The following is a 23,911-nucleotide window of genomic DNA, read 5'->3' as shown; positions in this document are numbered from 1 at the left end:
ATTTAGCGATTCATGGGAGGGAGTTATGTATATTCTCAAACCTTGTGGTACCTTCTCCTTGTCCACATAATCCTGTAAAGAAATCGCTTCCCACCATTTAGCGCTTTCTTGTTTTTTAAGTTTTTCATACTTCCCAAGTTGTGCATTGAGTGGGTTACTTTCTGGTTTATCAGCCGTAATTGTTGTTATTCCTCCTCCTTTCCCAGGTGCTCTGGCAAATAAGGAGATTGCCTCTCTCCTGCGTTCTCCTTCCTCATCCGTACTTGGTCCTATATTCCACAATCAGACGTGTTTGACAATCCTGCATTGTCTGTGAATACAACGCTAGACACAGCTGGTCTTTATCTGAAAATTGCGGATTTTTACCGTTTATGAATTATTGTATATTGGACTGCATGTCCCACCACTACAATGAGTGGTTCCTGATGCCGCTATTTTTCATCAAAGAAAACACTTCAACAAATCACGGAGACTATAGTCAGAATTGTGACTATCTGTTTTCTCAGTCACTCTTATTACTCCGTTGTACAGCCGCAGTACGCCCTAGGCAGCACACACTCCCCGCACCCTGCCGAACAGGAAGAAAAGCCGGCACGGAAAGTATCGGCTCTCTCACATACCGGCAGAGAAGCGAAGAGCGGCTTACCTTGAAGGAGCTCCTGTGGTAGCGTTCTCGTGGTGTAATAAATTCACAGTTGTCACTGGTGATCTCAGCGGCCGGCACTGGGTCCCTCCATTTTCCACAACAAACAATTAGGGTCCTTCCGGGTACCTCCTCCCGTGGTCAGGTGGCGTGGCAAATCGGCGAGCCCAAAGCCGAGTAAGTTTCAATTTACTTCGTTTCAATTGTGCAATTATATATATTTCCCAACATAGCTCCTGTTCACGGACCTCTGGCGCTCTGTTGCTCGGTGCATGCGCAGTCGACAGAGCCAAGTCTAATTTTATCTCAACATCTCTTCCTTACGAGAAGAATTTGTCACTCATCTGTTCTGACCCACAGGAATGGAATAAACACAGATGGCATAGAGATTTAGCCATCGAGGTTACAAAAAGGTACCATCAAAAAATGTTTGATCAGAGCCAATTAAAGAAAAAGGGAAGACATCCTGAAACCAAAACAAATAACACCAACTGATGCCCCAATAGAAAATCCGGTGAGATTAATTCTGGATTACATGAGAGAATCGAAACAGATTGTGGAAGTTCTTAGAAAGAATTTGAAACTATTAAAAATGGATCCAACAGAGGGAAGAACTATGGGAAAGCACCCGAATGTCAGCTTCCGCAGATCAAAAAACCTAAGGGACAAATTGGTACACAGTCTTCATCAAAACACCGATATGAAGAAAGGGACACAATGGCTAAAAACCAAAGGTTTCCTTAAATACCACTCATGCAAGGTATGCCAAATCGCCCAAAACACAACAGAGGTACTGCAACCAAATAACAAATTGTGGCGAATAAAGGAATTAATCACGTGCAAAAATCAGTACATCGTATATGTCATTGAATGCCCATGCTCACTAAAGTACATTGGCAGCACAAAGTGCAGACTTAAAAAAAGAATTTTAGAGCATGTGCGAGCAAAAATCAACAAGGACCGCAGCAATGCTGTCGCTAAACATGTGGAGAGCAACCATGAGGGGAATTGGAAATTACTACGCTTCTATGCTCTAGAGACAACACCACAACATGTGAGAGGTGGTGATCGAGAGAAGAATCTGAGGAAGAGAGAATCGTGCCAAATATGCAATTTCAGAACTTTTACACCCTGGGGACTCAACCAGAGTGAAGAACTGTATGTACACTTATAAGAAATTATTAGGGTCATGAAATGATGTTTGCAAAGTTGTTAACTGTATGTAGCAATCATTTGAAAACATGTTGATTGGTAGTAGGCTTGGGGTGAAACAGGGAGGGAGAATCATCTCTTCCAAAAACGAATTTGCCCACTAGAGGGCATGACGACAATCATGCTCCAGAGTTCAAAGGAATAAAATAGCACATACTAGAACCCTGTGGCCAAAAAACTCTTGGCAATCTTGCTCTTACTTAAAAAAAAACCCTAAAGGAAGCACTCTTAATATCCTTTATAATGAGGAATAAACATCTAAAACGATACTGAAATAATTACGCCCACCTGAGGGCTAAATTACAAAAGGCCGAATGGAGAATGTTCTTAAAAACGAAATCTAGCTTCATCGGAGCTCCGAGCAATATATAAAGTCAAATAAATATCACAAGTAACGGTACGTTACATAAGCGTTTAAAAATTCACTAAAGGATTCTCGTTTTAAGATGTAAAAAATCATTTAGACAGGAAGCCAGGCAGCGGATAGTTGATCGGGCAAAATCAGGAAATGAGCCAGGACTAAAAACGAGTCCGTTGGATCAACATTCCAAGAATTCTGAAGTTAAAACATTGATAACCACAGGGAAATAAATAAACCTTAGAAGATGAGGAACAACAAAAAAAAACAACAGGATGCATTAAAATATGAAAATGTGTTTATTAAGTTTTTCCCGGGTATATCTACAAATACCATAATGCTATGCTACATTTTGTTACAATGATGTAATGAGTCATGTGCCCTTATTGAACATTGCTTATAGGCCACTTTGTATCACTCATTTACCAACCGTGATCAAGTCAGTAGTCACTGACGAAACGCGTCAGGTATTTTCCGGAACAGAAGCCTTGCTGCAAATAAAGGAATTTGGAAAAATATCGGATGTTGTGAGTGCGTGACAAATTCTTCTTGTAAGCAAGAGATGTTGAGATATATATTGAGCCTCCCATTGGTGGGTGTGTCATATGGAAAATGGAGAAGTGGGTTAGTGGTTGCGCACACCGCTTCCGTTAAAGCCCCTGAAGAGAAGCATATGGAGCTTCGAAACGCGTCGGGCAGATTCATTACGGAGCGGCATCTACAAGGGGATCCCCGTCCTCACCTACACATAAATCAAGCTGCTGCTCGTGTGCTACTCAAAGGTGGACAACCTTGGAGCGACAATTTATACGCGGCCGTCCAGCCGCGGAGTATGCACCACCCCGTCATCCTTGGGGGTCATGGAAGTGAAACAGCAGCCGTACACGGGATTGAGGACGGGCCCACTTGCGGGGTCCATACAGGACTTGATTATGTGCTTTCCGCACCACACTTCCCATAATAAACAGTCTCATTTGAGCCTCCCATTGGTGGGTGTGTCATATGCAAAATGGAGAAGTGGGTTAGCTGTTGCGCACACCGCTTCCATTAAAGCCCCTGAAGAGAAGCATATGGAGCTTCGAAACGCGTCGGGCAGATCCATTATGGAGCGGCATCTACAAGCGGATCCCCGTCCTCACCTACACATAAATCAAGCTGCTGCTCGTGTGCTACTCAAAGGTGGACAACCTTGGAGCGACAATTTATACACGGCCATCCTGCCGCGGAGTATGCACCACCCCGTCGTCCTTGGGGGTCACGGAAGTGAAACAGCAGCCGTACACGGGATCGAGGACGGGCCCACTTGCGGGGTCCATACAGGACTTGATTATGTGCTTTCCGCACCACACTTCCCATAATACACAGTCTCATTTGAGCCTCCCATTGGTGAGTGTGTCATATGGAAAATGGAGAAGTGGGTTAGCGGTTGCGCACACCGCTTCCGTTAAAGCCCCTGAAGAGAAGCATATGAAGCTTTAAAACGCGTCGGGCAGATCCATTACGGAGCGGCATCTACAAGCGGATCCCCGTCCTCACCTACACATAAATCAAGCTGCTGCTCGTGTGCTACTCAAAGGTGGACAACCTTGGAACGACAATTTATACGTGGCCGTCCAGCCGTGGAGTATGCACCACCCCGTCATCCTTGGGGGTCACGGAAGTGAAACAGCAGCCGTACACGGGATCGAGGACGGGCCCACTTGCGGGGTCCATACAGGACTTGATTATGTGCTTTCCGCACCACACTTCCCATAATACACAGTCTCATTTGAGCCTCCCATTGGTGGGTGTGTCATATGGAAAATGGAGAAGTGGGTTAGCGGTTGCGCACACCGCTTCCGTTAAAGCCCCTGAAGAGAAGCATATGGAGCTTCGAAACGCATCGGGCAGATCCATTACGGAGCGGCATCCACAAGTGGATCCCCGTCCTCACCTACACATAAATCAAGCTGCTGCTTGTGTGCTACTCAAAGGTGGACAACCTTGGAGCGACAATTTATACGCGGCCATCCAGCTGCGGAGTATGCACCACCCCGTCATCCTTGGGGGTCACGGAAGTGAAACAGCAGCCGTACACAGGATCGAGGTCGGGCTCACTTGCGGGGTGCATACAGGACTTGATTATGTGCTTTCCGCACCACACTTCCCATAATACACAGTCTCATTTGAGCCTCCCATTGGTGGGTGTGTTATATGGAAAATGGAGAAGTGGGTTAGCGGTTGCGCACACCACTTCCGTTAAAGCCCCTGAAGAGAAGCATATGGAGCTTCGAAACGCATTGGGCGGATCCATTACGGAGCGGCATCTACAAGCGTATCCCTGTCCTCACCTACACATAAATCAAGCTGCTGCTCGTGTGCTACCCAAAGGTAGATAACCTTGGAGCGACAATATATATATATATATATATATATATATATATATATATATATATATATATATATCCAAAACTGAGAGTTGCCTCCAAAAGAAAGAAAACTCACGCAGGTAAGTGTCGCTTGTAGATTTATTGGGCAGCAGCAGCAAAACACAAAGGGTCCAAGCAAAGAAAGCGTGAAAGTCCGAGCCTGACGCGTTTCGTGATTTTGTCACTTCTTCTGAGGCTCAATGCTGCTGGAATCACGCCGCCATGGGTGCCGCTACTTAATATATGATCGCCAGTCCTCAGTGGGTGTGGCCGCTTGCACAGCCTCCTGGGATCTGTAGTGAGGCACAGCTTGCTGAAAGGAAGCAAATCAAGCTGCAGTGAGCTGGTGCGGGATTCCATGCGTGTTCAGTCAGTGTTACCCCAGTGGGTTGCTAAAACAATGCTGGCTCTTAGATGCTGCTATCTTTCGCTGCCGTCCAAAAGCACCTGGCCCTGTGAGCACACACCATCCACGGCGATGCAGGGGTCCGTCTTTACGCGGCGGTTTTCTTTCACGGCTAGGCACAGCCGTTACAAATCCAAAACTGAGAGTTGCCTCCAAAAGAAAGAAAACTCACGCAGGTAAGTGTCGCTTGTAGATTTATTGGGCAGCAGCAGCAAAACACAAAGGGTCCAAGCAAAGAAAGCGTGAAAGTCCGAGCCTGACGCGTTTCGTGATTTTGTCACTTCTTCTGAGGCTCAATGCTGCTGGAATCACGCCGCCATGGGTGCCGCTACTTAATATATGATCGCCAGTCCTCAGTGGGTGTGGCCGCTTGCACAGCCTCCTGGGATCTGTAGTGAGGCACAGCTTGCTGAAAGGAAGCAAATCAAGCTGCAGTGAGCTGGTGCGGGATTCCATGCGTGTTCAGTCAGTGTTACCCCAGTGGGTTGCTAAAACAATGCTGGCTCTTAGATGCTGCTATCTTTCGCTGCCGTCCAAAACCACCTGGCCCTGTGAGCACACACCACACTGTGTGACAAAATCACGAAACGCGTCAGGCTCGGACTTTCACGCTTTCTTTGCTTGGACCCTTTGTGTTTTGCTGCTGCTGCCCAATAAATCTACAAGCGACACTTACCTGCGTGAGTTTTCTTTCTTTTGGAGGCAACTCTCAGTTTTGGATTTGTAACGGCTGTGCCTAGCCGTGAAAGAAAACCGCCGTGTAAAGACGGACCCCTGCATCGCCGTGGATGGTGTGTGCTCACAGGGCCAGGTGCTTTTGGACGGCAGCGAAAGATAGCAGCATCTAAGAGCCAGCATTGTTTTAGCAACCCACTGGGGTAACACTGACTGAACACGCATGGAATCCCGCACCAGCTCACTGCAGCTTGATTTGCTTCCTTTCAGCAAGCTGTGCCTCACTACAGATCCCAGGAGGCTGTGCAAGCGGCCACACCCACTGAGGACTGGCGATCATATATTAAGTAGCGGCACCCATGGCGGCGTGATTCCAGCAGCATTGAGCCTCAGAAGAAGTGACAAAATCACGAAACGCGTCAGGCTCGGACTTTCACGCTTTCTTTGCTTGGACCCTTTGTGTTTTGCTGCTGCTGCCCAATAAATCTACAAGCGACACTTACCTGCGTGAGTTTTCTTTCTTTTGGAGGCAACTCTCAGTTTTGGATATATATATATATATATATATATATATATATATATATATATATATATATATATATATATATATATATATATATATATATATATATATATATATATATATATATATTATATATATATATATATATATATATATATATATATCCCTTCACCCCTCTACCACAACAGCAGGTTGTGGTGCCACTGCAAATAACTAAATGAGGTATTGTATACTCTTACCTCGAAAACTAAAACATATGTTTTTGCAGATATTTTGTTGCAAAGAATGCCCATTTACCATCTATGATCTCCGATATCTGTTGCTTGAGGTGTGATACATATGTTTTCTTTGTCTTTCTCCTTTACCCAGAATACAGCCAGGCAAGTGTTCGCCCAGCACCTCCAGAATCTGTAGACGAAGATGAATATCTCACAGATGAAGAAGTTGTATCCAGAAGTCAATTTGCAGAGAGCTGGCTTTGGCAAATTTATGATTTACCTGCAGAGACCAATCAAGATGGGTAATACACTTTGACTTTCTAATAAAAAGGCACAGAAAAAATTGGTAATTTGTATCGGACTTCACAGTTAGAGCTTAGTCAACTTAATTTAGCCTAAACTTGAATCAGGCATTGAATTCTTGAAAATTCTTTATTGGTACATACCATACAGAAGAGTTACCGTAACAGCTTGCGTTTATTTGAAAATCTTCCAATTGTTTGGATGCTTGAATTTGATGGAGAATTCACATACAGAATTTCCTCCATCAAAGCAGTAGTATGCTAGAGTTAATTTAGTCAGTGTATTCTACTTGTTAGGTTTGTCATCTAGAAATTGAGGGATTTTCCATTACCACCTAAATAGCTATAATGTCCAAAATAAGATACAAACTATCTACCATTTATAAAAGGTTGTACTCTCTTATGATATATCAAAAACCTATGCATATCAAGGTTTAATTAGACACCAGGACATATATTTACTAAGATTTGATGAAGAGCAAGACAGCAATACAACTTGCTGCACTGTGTCACATGGAGAGAGCAGTACTGTGCCATATCTACTAATATACCGCGTATTTGTGCTCATGCACTGTGCTGGTGCAGTTGTGGCTGCTAAGTGCCAATGCAAGCAGCCTTACGCCACGTTGCAAAGGTGCCTGTATTACATACAGGAGTGTTTTTGTGCAGCAAGGATACCTTCCTGCACAAACACAATCCCCAGAGGCAATTTCCTTTCCATGGAAATTGGAAATAATGAGGAAATATAAACATATTTGTCCTATTGCGCCTCACCTATAATGGCATAGCATTTTGACGCATTCCCAGGTTAACTAGTCTTATTAATTCTGGATGGATGCATGGGAACACCACGCACCATTCATGGAACACCTTCCCCACACAGAGTAACACAAGGGAACAAGTTGTGCTACTCTAGATTTACCATGCCACAGAGAGCCACGAAAGGTAGCTCTGCGTGGCACAATAAATCATAGTAATTCTAACTTAGGAGTTGCGTTACCTTGTGTGACACAAGGGCAATGCAAGCCCTTAATAAACCTGACCCCCAGTTTCTTGAGACTGCTCTAAGTGCAGACTCTGTTTTCTGGTGCTCCACACTGGCACTTATGACAGTCTGCCATATGGTGGCACTGTTTGTCTCATTTAGGGACGAGTATAACAGCAATTGTTTATTAATTCAGTATACATTAAAAACAATCAATACCTGCCACCAAAACCCTTCATATAGCTTTGGGGGGGGCCTGTAATATGCATACTTGTCAAACGTATAGAAGTGTGATGGATAGTAGTTGGACTGAGAACCAAAACCGGCCCTGGCAAAGTGCTCGGCCGGCAACCTGGGGGTGCGACCGAGCTCTTTGGCGGGGCCGGTTTTCGGCCGATTTTGTTACAGGGCCGATTTTGCAGCTATGCTGCAAAAACGGTCCCCAGGGCCCAAAACCGGCCCCCAGGGCCCAAAACCGGCCCCCATCCTTGCGGTGCACCGGGGGATTGCCCGGTGCCCGCAATGGTCAGTCCGGGCCTGGTTATTACTGTAATTGAAAGCGTTGAGAGTAATCAGAAGGGGCCTCCAGAAGAGGGCCTTGGCACTTGCATTTTTACAAATTAGGTACTGCTTGAGACTTATAGACCATCATAGAAAAGAACAGCACATGAATGTTGGAAAAAACGTTTCACTATAATCTTCCATATTTCAAATCAAAAGAGCCCAATGAAAGTATCCTTAAATGTCATGTGCTTGAAAGCTGGAATTTGGGCATTAAAAGTTAGCAAAAGAAAAAAGCAACACATTTTACTGTATGCAGTCTATTGTTTATTACCTATAATGTGCTGGGATGCATATGCAAAAACATTGCCCTCCTGCCTAAAACCTTCTCCTGACAAACCGCAATTCTTATTTCAAGTTTTCTTTGCAGGATCTTTCGTGGACCTGAAAGTTCGTCTCATTTTGTAATATCTGTATATCACTTTGGTTGGTCAGAAAAAAAAATAAGAATACCTATTCAGAATTTGTACTCATTTGAAAGATAGGTCTTTCTATTCATGCAGACAAACTTTAATTACAATAGGACTCCATTTTACCTGTGGGAGGCTTGGAACTGTGTCAAACTGTTGGTTTCAGATGCTCTATAATTGCATGTATTGACCTTGAGCTCAAAAACTAGTTGGTCTCCACAAATGGTGTTGCAGTAATAAAGAGAAGATGTGTCCCTTCATCAGAGTATATTAAAAACATTAAGGATGTTGTGGGGGTAAAGAGGGGGCACTTGGAAAGCAATCTGAAAAACTAGGAGCACGGTGCCCTAAGTAGATGATGCATGTATTAATTATGACAATTGCTTGATCTGTTTCCAGACTTTCTTCCATCGAGTTGAACCCTTATTTACAGGACTCTATCACTACGTGGGAGGTGTTGGCGATAGGCTTCTCCCAAGCGAAAGGTAAGAAAAAAAATAGATTGGTATGTTCATTTATCGCAGTTTTTAGGGTACGGCACATCAGGAAACTCCTGATGAGGGAACCATTTGAGACTGTACCACTTAATGCCTTGCAAATAAAGTAAGTGATTTTTCTGGCAATGTATGCAGTAAAAGAGGCAACTCAAGATAGAATTATGCCTAGCAGTGTGCTCACACGTCACAAAACTGGGTGAGTTCATGGCATGACGAAAGACCAATCAGGAATAGAAAATGTTTCTCCCTTTAAAGCAAGTGGTACGAAAGAGTAAACTGGGATTAGATGTTATCTTTGTTGGACCCGCCTTGGTGCATGTGTTGGTGTTTCTAGCATGCAGCATGCCTTGGTGAGATAACTGTAATGATAGTGTGGCCTAGGCCCCAATGAGTGCAGTCACTCTGTTTGTCAGTCATGCCCTTCAGTGAGCTTAAGAAGAATGCTTGCTTCTGTCGGGGAGTTCGGGCGATTACTTCTTCTCCACACACACCCATATGTGGTTACTCCTACAGGGAAGCCTGATTAGTACTTAGTAACTTAGGAGCATATTACCAACGACTAGCGATATTTATCACTAAATGGGCTTAGCGAGTTTTTTTTTTATTGCCAAGCATCGCCGGATATTATCGCAGAGATAACATGCTATTAGCAACGTTTATCTCTAAAGCGATAAAATATCCGGCGATAGCGGCGAAATTCGTGAATATCCCTGAGAATACAACGATATTCAGGCATTAACACCAATAGGGTCTTAGCGATAATATCCACCTCCCATTGGATATGATGGCTAAGAACTGGTCTGAGCAGGCGTTAGCTTTTGGAGATATTCACGCTTAGCGCGAATATTTCCATCGCTACGCCTGCATTGATAATAGGCGATAGCGATGTTAGCGACTGTTTTTAGTCGCTAACACCTTGGGTATGCCCACTTTCCATGTCATTAGCGATAAATATCGCTGACATGCAAAGCGGGCCCCAAACAGCTCGCTATCGCCTCAAAGCTGTCGCTAACATCAGTTAGCGACAGCTTGCTAATAGGGCGATATAATTATCGCCGCTTAGCGGCCGAAAACAGCCGCTAAAGTGGCGATAATCTAATATCGCCAGGCTTGGTAATATGCCCCTTACTTTGTTACACAAGGTATTCTGGAAAAAAAGCCCAGGTTAAAAAAGAACCTAGTGATGAGAGATGGCAGTACTGTATTCACAGCGCTCCAGACCGGGGCTTATTCACAAGCCCCTTGCACCGCTGATGCATCACTTTCAATACGGGGAAAAAGTAATGTACCAGCGGCGCAAGGGGCTTGTAAATAAGCCCCCTATTATCTGGATGAGGGCCTCATTTATGAGGTTTTGGCGCAGGGCAGCGCCGCCAGGAATCTTGATGCTCTACCCTGCATTAAAAGGAAAGGGCAGGAATGCACCGTATCTATAAAATACGGTGCATTTCTGCCCCTTTACTCTGTGCTGGCGCACAATGGCTGCCTAGCGCCAACGCAGGCACCCTTGCATCATGGTACAAGGGTGCCTGCGTTGCGGGGCTGATTTTGTGCAGGAAGAGACACCTTCATGCACAAAATAAATAAATTCAGGCAATTTCCTCTTTCCATGACAGCACACATAAAAAAAGGAAAACAAACTAGGAGAAATGAAAAATTTCTCCTTGCTGCGCCTTCCTAACGCCAACTGTGGGGTGGCATTAGAATCTGACACATTCCCAGGTTTATGACTTCTCATAAATCTGGAAATGCTTCGGAATAAATGGGTGTTGCGTGGGAACACCCACAGCGACACCCCTGGAACGCCCCTTTCACACAGTGTTCTGGGTAAATGGGGCATATATTTCAAAGGCCATGAAAAGTCACATAAAGTGGCTTCACGTGGCCTTGTAAGTATGCTCTGGCACATTGCACCCCTGGAGCGTCAAAAAAGTGACGTTCCAGCGGCGCAAAGGTGCCGCAAGGGGCCTAATAAATGAGGCCCTAAGAGCCTTATTATTGAGTTAAGAAACAGAGAACGGTAGTTAACCTCTCAAACATCTGAATATTACTTAATAACTGCCAAGCAAATGCATTTGTTTGGTTCTTCTAATGTATTCAACAAATAAATGTATATGTTATTCAGATAATATATTTGTGTACCATTTCATTTAGCAAATAAATCAATGCATTAAGTACCAAATAAAAAAGATTACTTTATGACATAATGAGTGTCATTGTCAATAAGCACTTCTCCAAATACAGTGGAGAAGTGGGCGGGACCTGAGAGACACGACTTGCCCATACATTTCAATTTTTTTAAAAACAGTTGTCCTAGTGTGAGGCCGGGATTCTCTTGTTCTGTGAAACCGGGGGGGTGGGGGGGGGGGGGCAAACACCTAAACAAGCATTCTTGCCGTGGTGCCTGCAGCCTAAAAGAAATGTAAATGTGCAAAACTGGTAAATCTGTAAATGTAAAGGGTGCTTGGAGCCAGTATTGACTTTCATTGAAGGAATCATTTGAAGCTTCCTGATAACATAGGTGTATTCTTTTTGAGTGGTTTTGCAAGAGAGTTACCAGCTGAGCTGTAAAGTGTGTATTTTAAAGGACAGTTACAAAGAAATTGCACTATGTAGAGTCTGAGTATTACTAACATTTATATTTTAGAAGCAGTTTTTTTATCTCAAACCTTTTTGCACATTTTGTAGCAGCCTATCTTATACTGTGTGTAATGCAAGTTTGAAATAATTATTTACATATTCACAGTGTTTTCTATTGCAGACTGGGGCCTTGTAGAACTAAACATACACAAGTCACTATTCTCCACCGAGAGTTCAGTGGCTCTCTGGTTACAGAAAACAGACTTCTGCAGTGGTTTAGCTAATACAGGCTTCATAATGTATGATACTGCATTTCCCACTGATTAACTTAACTTGCATTTATATTTGATCTGAAGGTGAAAGACAGAAAAAAGTTACAGAATACTTTAACCACGTCTTTGACTGCACCCCCATGCTAACTCACACGCTCCTTTGCGCACAGCATCACAGTTACCATACTTTTTTTTAATGCACTTCAACATCTGCAGTGGCTGGAGCTATGAAATGTCCCCACACTGAATGGCAAGGCTGTGTTGTCCTGCATTCAATTCAGGCCTCTTTAATCCACTGCCAGACTCTCTCTGTTCCTTTATCTCACTCTTGCAGGTTCCTGCTTCTCCCTTGTTGATGGTTTTTCCATCTTTTCTTCCTCCTGTATTCCTGTTTGTGTCTCTTTCTCTGTCTTCCGCTCAGAGAATATCTGATAAGGAAAGATGAGTGATGGTGGACCCCACTGGCCCGAAAGATGAGTGCTGGTGGGCCCCACCAGCAAACACTGACTCAAATTAAACAATGCAAGTCACCTCGGAATTTTGTGTCTTTAAAAAAGTAACCTTCAGCCAGGATCCTCTCTTTGGTCACTGAACTTCTCAATGACGTGTAATATCTCATAATGCTTCAGCGGTGGTTCCTTACCCCATATATACCCTTATAATGAGGTTTCCAGAGCTAAACGTTCCCTGACCGGCACCGACAAGCACCACGCTGCATGATCTTCAGGATTTTATGGGCTGCCTGTATTGGATGCATCATAGACTTAAAAAGCAAATATATGTCCAAGCCATGCTTGTGTTCATGCTTTGATTTTGTACTTATTATAGTGGTTTTTAAATAGGGAGGATTCACAGCATAGTGATGGGTTGTGTATAATTTATTCATCATAGATTGGAAGTAGTATAAGAGTTTGGTTTGTTGATCTTTATGACAAGTAGTTTAGCAAACATCTCTGTTTAAGACAACATGATCTGATACCTGTCCTCTGCTTACTCAGGTATCTGTGTGGCTGATCCCTTTGAAATCACAGTTAGAAAGCCGTTCTTCATCGACCTCCGACTGCCCTACTCTGTGGTCCGAAATGAGCAGGTGGAAATTCGAGCGGTTCTTCACAACTATATTGAAGACGACATCAATGTACGTGGGTTACCAACATTTGCCCTCTGCCAGCTGCCTTAAAGCTTCAAAGGAGTAGGCAACAAGAGTGGGGGATGGGGCCTGAGAGAGGTACTGAATGAACAAAGTTAGGGACATAGGGAATTATTTAGAGTTTGGCAAACAGGATACTCCATCACAAATTTGCCGTATGTCCTGTCCGTCATTCTATAAGTGTGTTAGAGCCTATGGCACTTGTAATGTGGTGCAGAGGAAGCCCATCATGTTTTGATAGAGTATCCCACCCACCAAACTCTAAATAAGGCTCTTAGAAGGAATCTGTGTGAGGGGCTTTTGAGAAGGATCTGGGACTTCATGTCCCCAGGTGTTGCAGGGTCATGAATGTTGCTAGGAAACTATGCCTAACTCATAGAAATTCATATTTGTTTCTGTTATTGACCTCTGGTATTTGGACCTCTGCTGTGGCGTGAACCTCTTTAGCTGAATCTCACCCACCCAAACTCTATAACAATTGAAATATGAACCATAACCTATGGTCTCCGTTATTTACTCTAAGGCCAGGTGGCTTTAGACAGCTAAGGTAAGGGGCTCTTGGTGAGTTACAGGGGGCAAGTACACAGAGTGCATGGATGGTACATAAAGTGGAGGATAGAGAGAACCTGCTACACACAGATGTAGATTGTAAAAGCATGTCTAAGGTCCTTTGAAGTGGATCAGCCTTCAGTCAAGGTAAAAAGACCGATGCCCCTTTGTAGTGCATATTATTAAGTCTTCTATGCATTAAAGTACTTTTTCTTTTTAAAAGTAAAAACACTGATTGGCCAATGATTTACTGAGTGTTATTATGTGTTTTACTAAGTTCTAAGTTTCCAACCCACATCACTACATTGAAGGAGCCTTGGATTGCTCTGTGGTCACTGTCTTGAGAATCAAGAGTTCTTGATTTTCATTTTGGGTAACTATAGCACGGGGACCCCGGTGGAAAATGACCTCAGCGAACGCTATTGAGGTCTAGTAACACCTTAAAACCCCTAAACCAGTGCTTGCCAACTGAATCAGACTCTAGGTTAGGGCTGAGGAGTTGACTGTGGCTAGACTAGAGGAAGGAATACATGAGGGACTGTGTGTGGAAGGATGTATGACATTACAACGCATGCTTTTACATCGCATGCTTTTACAACGCGGTTTTTACAACGCATACCATTACAACGCATAGTGCTTTGGGGCGCTGGATAGTGAATAGTTTAATTTACTATTCCAACTCCAGTCCCCGTGGATAGTAGGGAAGGTGTTAGACAGTAAATTAAACCTATTCCCTATCCTAGAGCGCCCCCCAGCGCAATGCGTTGTAACGGTTTGCGTTGTAAAAGATGCGTCATAAAGGCACTGCGTGGTAAAAGTTGCGTTGTAAAGGATGTTTCCCGTGTGAATAAGTTAGTAGTGAACTAGGTGAAGAGTGTGGAACAGAATAGAGATATAGGGGATGCGCTGAGTAGGGAACTAAATGCTGGTAAGGGATATCATTGAGCAGGATAAATAAACAAGGGTATGAGTGGGTATTATGATTAACGGAGGGCAAAATGCTATGTGGCATGAATTGGTTTTCTGCCAGTTGATGGCTTTGTACAAAACATCTAAGTTAGACGTAATAGCTTAGCTTTTCCAAGATGCAAAGTGAGTCAAAAGGTCTTTATCTTTAACAGGTCCGTGTAGAGCTGCTGTATAATGAGGACATTTGTAGTTCTTCAAGCCTCGAGAAGAGATTCCAGCAATATGTCGACATCAAAGCGGAATCGTCTCACGTCATCCCCTTTGTCATCATCCCCCTCAAGACAGGAGAGTTGGAAATTGAAGTAAAGGCTGCTGGTGTATCTTTTGGTGATGGTGTGAGGAAGAAGCTGAAGGTTGTCGTAAGTAAAGTGATTCCAAATGTATGCTTTTCTACCCGACAACATTTTAGGACATAAGAGTAAATCAGAAATTACACCACTGACACCCTGCATCATTTCATAAGCAATTCCATCTGCACCATAGAAAAGGGAGAAATACACTGTCAGTGTTTAAACTGTCTCTTCACTAGGGGTATACTAAGTTTATATTTATATACACTAGTGTCGTTCTAACAAAGTTTGCAACTTTTCCCAGTTTAACTTTACCGTTGCAAAGGTTGTCTGCCCATTTTCATCCTAAGCAAAACCAGGCAAGATAGAAAATGTCTCAATAAACTTATTGCAATAGATGAAACAATATCAGTTTGGCGGGGAAGGGAACAAGGCAACAAATCCATACGTTTTAGGTCATACATGTAGCTAAGGGCAATGCTCCTGGATATGTATTGTGTGAGTTGGGGCAATTTATAGTAACAGAGTCCCAGTTAAAAGCATCAGTTGCAAGTCCGGCTTTACTCTTGTTTTGTCTTCACATTTTGTCTTCCACTACTGTTTATTTGCAGAGGTCTGACCCCCTTTGGGTGAACCCAAGATTGCAATGCAGATTTCCCATGAAGGAAATCTGCCTCTTAGCCAACATCAAAGACAGATTTTACGATTAGATTTTAAAGCCTTAGACCCTCCTACCAATCATAATTTTGGATTTGTGGAGATTCGGTCTGCCCATGAGGTCCAAAGACTGTTTGGAGACACTTCAAAAAAACACCAGAGAATGGGATTTGCCCCAGTACTTGAAAGGATTTTATTCCCACCAAAAGCTGCTGCAGCTCAACAGGTGGTTCCAGTTGCAAAGCTACCACAACTGCAATGAATTGTGATTCTAACCATGAAGTTGAATCCAATGATTATTTGTAGCGGTACTCATATGAAATGACATACCTATGTAGATATACTGGGGTAGGTTATACAAGGGACCAAAGCAAATATAAGTGCACCTTTAGTTTTTTTGATGTATTTGGTCAAAAGGTCCTAAACAAACATGGACTGATCACCAAAGTGAGAAGGTACTCACAAAGATGATGTGTGTTTGTCTTCATCAGGATTTACCAAAACTATGTGGACAGGTCTAGTCTCCACAGTGTGATCAAACATGCACACACACAGACTCATACCATCTACCTTTAACGGAGTATGGAATTTCTGTTGAATTGCCTTCCAGTCACTGTTCTTCATAGTCTGACCCTGCTGCTGTGTCTGCACTCATTTACATTGAGGTTCTAAGCAAGGTATGCAGTCGAGTCGAGGCAAGATGGCGGCTGTGTGAGGTAGCCGCGGAGCAGCAGCACGGGCGCGGCGCAGCAACCTCTCTCCCCCCATCGAGGAAGCGACTTACCCGGCTGAGAAGGAGGCGCGCTGATGAATTGCAGTCTCTGGTGGACCGGAGCAGCGGGCTTCGGTGCAAGGCGGACCGCGGCCAGGAACGAGATTCTGAGGCTGCTGCTCACGGGCGTCCTGGCGTTCTGGAGCCGACGCTTGCGGCGCTGGGGGTGTGTCAGGAGCTGGCAGAAGCAGGTCGGGCGAAGCGAGGGGAGAGCAGCGGGAGGAGCACCCCTGCTCAGAAACCTGCACCAAAGCCCGCATTCAGCCACCACCACATCAATAATGGCCCCGAAAATGACAGCAGGAGCGGCAGCAAAGGCAGCGGCTGCTGCAAAGAAGAAAGCCCAGGCAGCACAAGCAGCACAATCAGTACAGACAATTCAGACAGCACAAATCGCTCAAGCTGTAGCTCCAAGTATGGAAACACAGCATGAGACAGCAAACTTATCACCGCCCTCAGTGATCCCGAATATAGGTGAAAATGTTGAAACACCGGCGCAAACCAAGAGAGGGAAATTGGCAGCACAGCGTTTACGGCATTCTCCTTCTATTTCGGAGCTGCTGATTCGTGGTGGTAAGAACCAAAAGAGCGCTGATGCGACGGTGCTGCAGCCCTTAGCCCAGGAGACAGAGACACAAAAATTTAAGGAGACTAAAGAAGCCGGTATCGATCCCGCGCTTACCCCTCTTCCGGATGAAGTAGATGAGCTGGCGGATGAGACGCTGCCTGCTGCTGTGCAGGCCGAAGATACAGCCGAAACCGAGGGACAAGTGGTAGCTGACAAACTCTTGGTGCTTGCAGGTACAGATAAACAACTTGGTGGGACTACATCTGAAAGCGGGGGGTTAGTTGAACTTGTTTCGTATAGCGTACAACCAGTGCCTGTGCAGCCTCCACAGCCAAGTAACCAGCTGGAGATGGCTCTGGGCCAAGGTATGGTGATTGAAGAGGATGCGGGTAGAGTGAAGGAGAAGGAGATTACACAATTGTGCCCTCCTCTAGCTCAGCTGACTCTTACTGATGAAAGGTATATAGAACAAGAGAAGGATAAAGATAGTAGTGAATGTTTCTTCTCAGTATCAGAAGATGCAGAATGGTCCGATGAGGTGAGGTCCTCTGAGGAGGAAAGTATTTCGGGTTCCGATAGTGATTTGGAACAGAACCCCCCAGCACGGCTAAAAGACTTGCTGTCCATGGAAATGCCCATACACAACCCATGTGTGATCTGGCCTAGGATCATTCTTCTGCTACACCCCTTCAGGGAAGTTCTAATACCGAGGCCCCAACATCCTATCCTCCATTATTAGATGTTATCTACCAGACCATCCTTACGCACACGGAAGAAGCAAGGCAGGACACCCGGAAGACACAGGCAGCAATGCGTAAGATGCAGGGTGTCGTTAGAAAACTGTCTAAGGCATACACTAATGTGGGGGATAGGGTCACCATCTTGGAGGAACGGATTGTGGCGACTGAAGCGGAAGCAGCCGCAGCATCATCTAAGGTAGACTCCCAGAGCGCTCAGGTTATTGACATTCAGTGGAAACTGGAGGATATGGAAAATCGGTTAAGGCGCAATAGCCTGCGTGTTCTGGGAGTTCCGGAAGGGGCAGAGGGCTCGGACATCAGGGCCTTTATGACCAATCTTTTTAAGTCAGCATTCCCCGAATTATCGGAGTGGAACTGGGCGGCGGAAATGCAAAGAATACAACGCACACCGTTTAGACCTCGCCTGGGAGCTGGAAATAGTGACAAGCCGAGGGCAGTCTTGATTTTTTTGGGAAACTTTGTCCTTCGACAGCTTGTCTCTGAAAAGGCTCGCCCTGATGCAAAAAGATCTAGCGAGGGAGTGACCTTTTTTGTGAGACTGGATTTCTGTCACGCAACGGTCGAGAGACGGTGGAGACTCCGTCAGTTGATCAAGCCCCTCCAGGATAAACATCTCCAAGTCTACATAGTGAATCCAGCGCAGTTAAAGATAATCAAGGGTGGAAGGACTCTCTACTTCTCGTCAGAAGTAAAAGCAAGGGAGTTTTTGGACTCTTTGTAACTTAAATAAGCTTGAATACCGGAGGGTTCAGTTTGCTGAGGGGTTTAAAAAAAAAAATGCATAACGTGTTTGCTTCTTTTTGCTTGTTTAGATCTGTCTAGTTTGATAGTATGACTTTTTGGTATAAGGATTTAGAAGGATCAAGAATGATTTATGCTTAGGGCTGGTTATTTTCTTAGCCTGGCTTCGTTCTTTTGACTCCACTTCTCTTTCTGGGTTTTTTCTTTGTTTTTTCTTTGTTTTTCGTCTCTTTTTGATGGGGGGGCATGGGGGGCATGGGGGGGTAAGATATGGTTCACTTGATTGTTTAGGTTTAATCAACTGCTGTGCCCACGATCCGTGCTGCTGCACCTAACCATCATCAGCTCAGACCAAGGTCTGAGTGCTTCCAGAGGGAGGGGGGTAGCAAGGGGGAAGGGGGGTGGGAGGGTAGCTTGAGGTGTGGGGGGGGTCACGGGCTGGGGGGGTGAGGGGCGAAGCAAAATAAAATGAGAATTTGTGATACAGCGATTTTTGTAGTTTTTGTATTTACAGGAAATGACACATGTTACGGAAATAATCTTTAATCTGTATTTTCTGCAGGCAAGAGTAGGGCGCCTTTCTTATAGTTGGTATGTCGAGCCTTAGTGTATATTCAATAAATATAGGTGGGTTGAACGATTGGAGGAAGAGAGCAATATTGGCACAGTTTGTCAAAACTGAACCTATCGACATTCTTTGCCTGCAGGAAACCCACCTACCATGGGCTAAGAAGCAGCTCCTTAGGCTTGAGGGGTTCAATATATTGGCATGCTCCACTCAAACCTCAACAGTAAGAGGGGTTGTGATTTTGGGGAAAACTATGCTGGGGGTTGCGAAACGGGCTAAGTCTGATGCACATGATAGATGGGCCCTGGCAGAGCTGGAGTGTGGCCTTACAATTTGCGGCATTTATGGTTCAAATCAGGATGACCCAGAGGTTTTTGAAATATTGGAAGCGGAATTGGCTACTTGGCCAGCCCCCATCCTCGTTTGCGGGGACTTCAATATTTCTATAGACCTTTCTGTAGGGAGTTCGTATGCGGGTAGAAAACCCAGGGTATCTGCGGCTCTTCGGTCTATGATGTTATATCATGGTTTAACGGATGTCTGGGGGGCAAAGGAGCCTAGCGACCCTTGTTACACATATTTTTCCTGTCCTCATCAGAGGTATAGCAAGCTGGACTACTTTCTTATCTCGTCCACGGAAATTAGTAAGATCAGTATCAGAAAACTCCCCAAGGTCCTCTCGGATCATAGTCCGCTGGCAATCTTATATAATGGCATAGCATTGGTTAGGAGTTGCAGGGCTTGGACATTTAATCGTAAACTCCTGTCAGATGCACAGTTTGTGGAATATATGCAAAAATGGACCATAGAATACTTTGATTCCAATCAATATAGCGCATCAAGAAATGGTGTGTGGGATTCATTTAAGACAGCACTGAGGGGGGAGGTCATTAGCTACACTGCTCACTCCAGGAAAAAAGTTCAAGCCAATAGGAACAGGCTCATGGCAGACTTAGTAAAGGCAGAGGAACAGCATTGCCAAGATCTAATACAGGGAAAGGAAGGCAAAGAGAGCCACACTAGTATCTGCCTAATTAAAGCGGAAATACAAAAACAACTGGCAGAGAAAGCGGCAGCAGAATACTGGACATATAGGAGGAGAGTATATGAGACCGGTGAGCAGGCGGGGAAGGAGTTGGCGTTAAGGGTTAGGCAAGGTTATATTAAGAACACAATAACTAGCATTCAAGAGAATGGACAGGAGGTTGTGGAACCTCAGGGTATCCTTGCAGTTTTTGCAAATTTCTATCAAACCCTCTATAAGGAAGAATCGGCTGGGGAGTGCCCACCTGGCAGATATCCGGATAATGGGCCCAGAGTGGGATCAGAGGACAGAGCAAAATTGGAGCTGGACATAACACTGGAAGAGATCCGCGGGGCGCTGTCTGAATTGGCCTCTGGAAAGGCCACCGGGACAGACAGCATTCCCCTGGAGTTGTATAAGTGTCTCTCAGGAGTGCTGGCTCCAATTTTGCTGGATCTATTTAATGGCATTATATGTACGGGTAAGATTCTGGAAACATGGAAAGACACTACCATCATAGTCTTTCATAAAAAGGGAAAGCCAAGGGAGAATCCGGGGTCCTACAGGCCCATATCTCTGATTAACTCAGACAATAAGCTGTACGCAAAGATCTTGGCCGTACGGTTAGGGAGGATCATTGGGGGGCTCGTCTCGCCCTGGCAGCATGGGTTCATCCCCGGCCGGGGAACGACGGACCACGTTAGGAGAGCAATCTCACTGTTTGAGGCCCATGCTGCTGGGGGGAGGGGGGTCGCCATGATCCTCATTGATGCGGAAAAAGCATTCGACCGTGTCAGGTGGCTATATCTGTGGGACTTCCTGACAGACAGAGGCTTTGGTCCAAAATTCCGGATGGCTTTGGAGGCCATGTAACGAGACCCAACGGCCCGCATTCAGTTGATGGGTCAGTGCTCCGATAGGATCCGGATTAGCAGGGGTACCCGTCAGGGCTGCCCCTGCTCACCGATCCTGTTTGCACTATACATTGATCCACTGATTAGGTAAATTCTGGGGAACGTGGGAATCCTGCCAGTAGTAACCAATGGTTTTGAAAGCAAAATATTGGCGTATGCCGATGATCTGGCAGTCACTACTCCAGAGCCAGTTGAGGCCATGCGAATATTGGTGGAAATCACCAGGGAATTTGGCAAGTACTCAGGGTACCGACTGAATGAGTCAAAAACTCAGGTGATTTGCTCAAATGTGGTCATTAAAGCAGACGAAAGATATGTAGATTCTGCGACTTATCTTGGGGTAGTAATTAACGCAGAAACAGGCTCTATTGTTCAGGATAACTATGCTCCACTCTTAAAAAAAATCGAGGCAGATTTGAAGTGGATGGATTTACTGCACTTATCTTTGATAGGGAGGACCAATGTGCTAAAGATGACTATGTTACCCAAGCTTCTTTATTTGTTTAAATGCATACCTTTTTTAATTGAGGAAGGGGTGTTAAAAAAGTTTGAGTCTATTTTTAACAGTTTTCTCTGGCAGTATGGTAAAGTTAGGAGGGCAGCCAGGTATATGACTCTCCCACAGGAACGTGGAGGCCTAGCAGCCCCAAACATAAGATTCTATCATTGGGCTTGCTTGCTGACCCAGATGTCTATATTATTTATGCCAGCACCCAGCAGAAGGTATTCATATGACCCGACATCTGATTTATATCAACTTCCATCAATTTACGAGCTATTGATGGGCAAGGAGGCCGTAGGGGCACTGTTGAGAAAAACTAGCCGCAGATTTTTTTTAAATCCCGGCATAAAGGGTTGCTCAGTGCATGGGATTTATGGAAAAATCTGCAGAAATTGCTTCATATCCCCAAGATTAATAAGTATACCCCGCTGTGGAACTCAGGGTATCTACCAAACTTGAGTGTGGATGGGGCCTGGCAACAATGGGAATTACTGGGTATCCGGACGGTTGGAGATGTAATGCCAAATGGCAGCATACTGAGCTTTAACAGGCTACAGGAGAAGTTCGGTCTGACCAGCGGACGCTTTTTTAAATATCTCCAGATCTCCCAGACACTTAAAACTGCTGCTTCAGAAATAGCTCCTGGCCCACTTTGCCCAGTGCTGGGATATTTGATAAGAGGTGAAGATAAGATCAGGAATATATATCAAGCCCTTATAGAAAGAATACCCGATGATCTCGAGAAGCACGAGGCTGCTTGGGCAGACAGACTACAAGATCCTGACACCGATCTTGATAAAGCTTTGGGGCTGGATAAACAAATACTGCGCTCCTCAAACTTGAAGGCTCAACATTTTAAAACATTATTTAATCTGTACTATACTCCCTCTAAACTACATGATTGGGGTATGAGGATTGATAGTAACTGTCCCAGGTGCCAGAAAGGCCCTGGAGATCTTTTACACATGTTTTCTAATTGTGAGAAGCTCAGTCTGATAAAAACTGAGATTGAGAAATTTTTGGAGGGGCTGCTAGGCATAAAGATCAGCCTATCCCCGACGGTGATGATTTTTGGGAGTGATAGTAAAACGGCTCGTGTTAACAGGGAGACAGAGGCTTTTATTTTTCTGGCCGTGGCGGTATTATGCATTTTACTCTCAGCTGCCTGGAAGGATCCTAATGCCCCAATATTCCAAATGTGGCTATCCAGACTTCTTGGTATACACAATATTGAATCCACCTTATATCTTTATAAGGGTAAGAAAATGCGGAATTTCGGCAATAAGATGTGGGACCCCCTGAAAGTTTGGAGGGATGGGTAGTTATAACTAAATGAGGCTGGGCCCACTTATATCTATATTTATTTATAATGTATGTGTAAATATGTATTTATTTGTATATATATTGTATACATTTATTTAAGCCTGTATCTCTGTTTTACCGAGCTATTTTTACCGGGTAATACATCATCTCTAGTACTATGTGTATTTATTTTAAAGAAAACATTCTCTTTTGCTGCATCTGTTTTGTATCAATGAATTCTCAATAAAAAAAAAAAATAAAAAAAAAAAAGAGGTTCTAAGCAAGGCAGAATAGGCATTTGGTACAGGCATCCTTCTTTCTCATCTTACCACTGCAGTTAATAAAATACCTAATTAAACATAGCATGTGAAAACAATCAAGAATGTCACTTACCTTCCTACGAGTCAGACAGAAGCTGTCGAGAACATACTGAAGACAAAACAGCAAGAAACAAAAACAAAGCCCAAACCCCCACTAGTTAGGGTTACCAACGGCTGAGAAAAAAAACCTAGTAAAACACAAATATCTTAAAATGAACATTTGTAGCGAAGAAAAGAACACTTCTGATTGGCAGTGAGAAACAGAACTGGCAACACCAGGAAGACGCAGGGCCTTGTGGGTGCAATTTGGCTGTCATCCTTAAAAGGAGCAGCATCACAATGAACATACAAACCCCTGCTGACCTCCTTTTTAATTTAAAGACAGAGTTGTGTGCTTAATCCTATCGAATTTTAAAAGTTTTCCAGGAATCAATTTCTCCTTCGGGATTGTCCCAATGGTTATGAATGAAGATAACGATTTCATGATGGGTAATAATTCTTGGACTATATCGGCATTAACAGCCAGATTCATGAAGGTAAAAGCGGCTCGCACAGGGCCAGATTCGAGGAACCTGGCCCTTTGCGAGCGCTTTTTTTGCATTGGGGATTCTTCATCCCAAATGCAAAAATTGCAAATTGCGAAATCGCTAAATTGCAAGGAATTGCATTTAAGGAATCTCTATTTGAGATTCCTTAAATGCAATTCATGAACCATTTTTGAATTGCGCAATCGCTATTTTTGGCCGCTATTTACCGCGAAGTCTGACTTCGTGG

General features: G+C 44.3%; 1 protein-coding gene across 1 annotated transcript in view; it reads left to right on the top strand.

Moving 5' to 3' along the window:
- LOC144764150 (complement C3-like) overlaps positions 1–23,911 on the top strand; it is a 604,987-nt gene that overhangs the window by 350,321 nt on the left and 230,755 nt on the right. The window contains exons 23-26 of the mRNA XM_078650287.1: positions 6,595–6,745; positions 9,101–9,186; positions 13,049–13,188; positions 14,871–15,077. Of these exons, the coding sequence (XP_078506413.1) occupies positions 6,595–6,745; positions 9,101–9,186; positions 13,049–13,188; positions 14,871–15,077 (584 nt within the window). The remainder of the gene's footprint in view (positions 1–6,594; positions 6,746–9,100; positions 9,187–13,048; positions 13,189–14,870; positions 15,078–23,911) is intronic.

Source organism: Lissotriton helveticus, chromosome 1_1 (assembly GCF_964261635.1).
Source record: "Lissotriton helveticus chromosome 1_1, aLisHel1.1, whole genome shotgun sequence".
NCBI classification, from domain to species: domain Eukaryota; kingdom Metazoa; phylum Chordata; class Amphibia; order Caudata; family Salamandridae; genus Lissotriton; species Lissotriton helveticus.
This window is presented reverse-complemented; position numbering and strand designations above follow the sequence as displayed.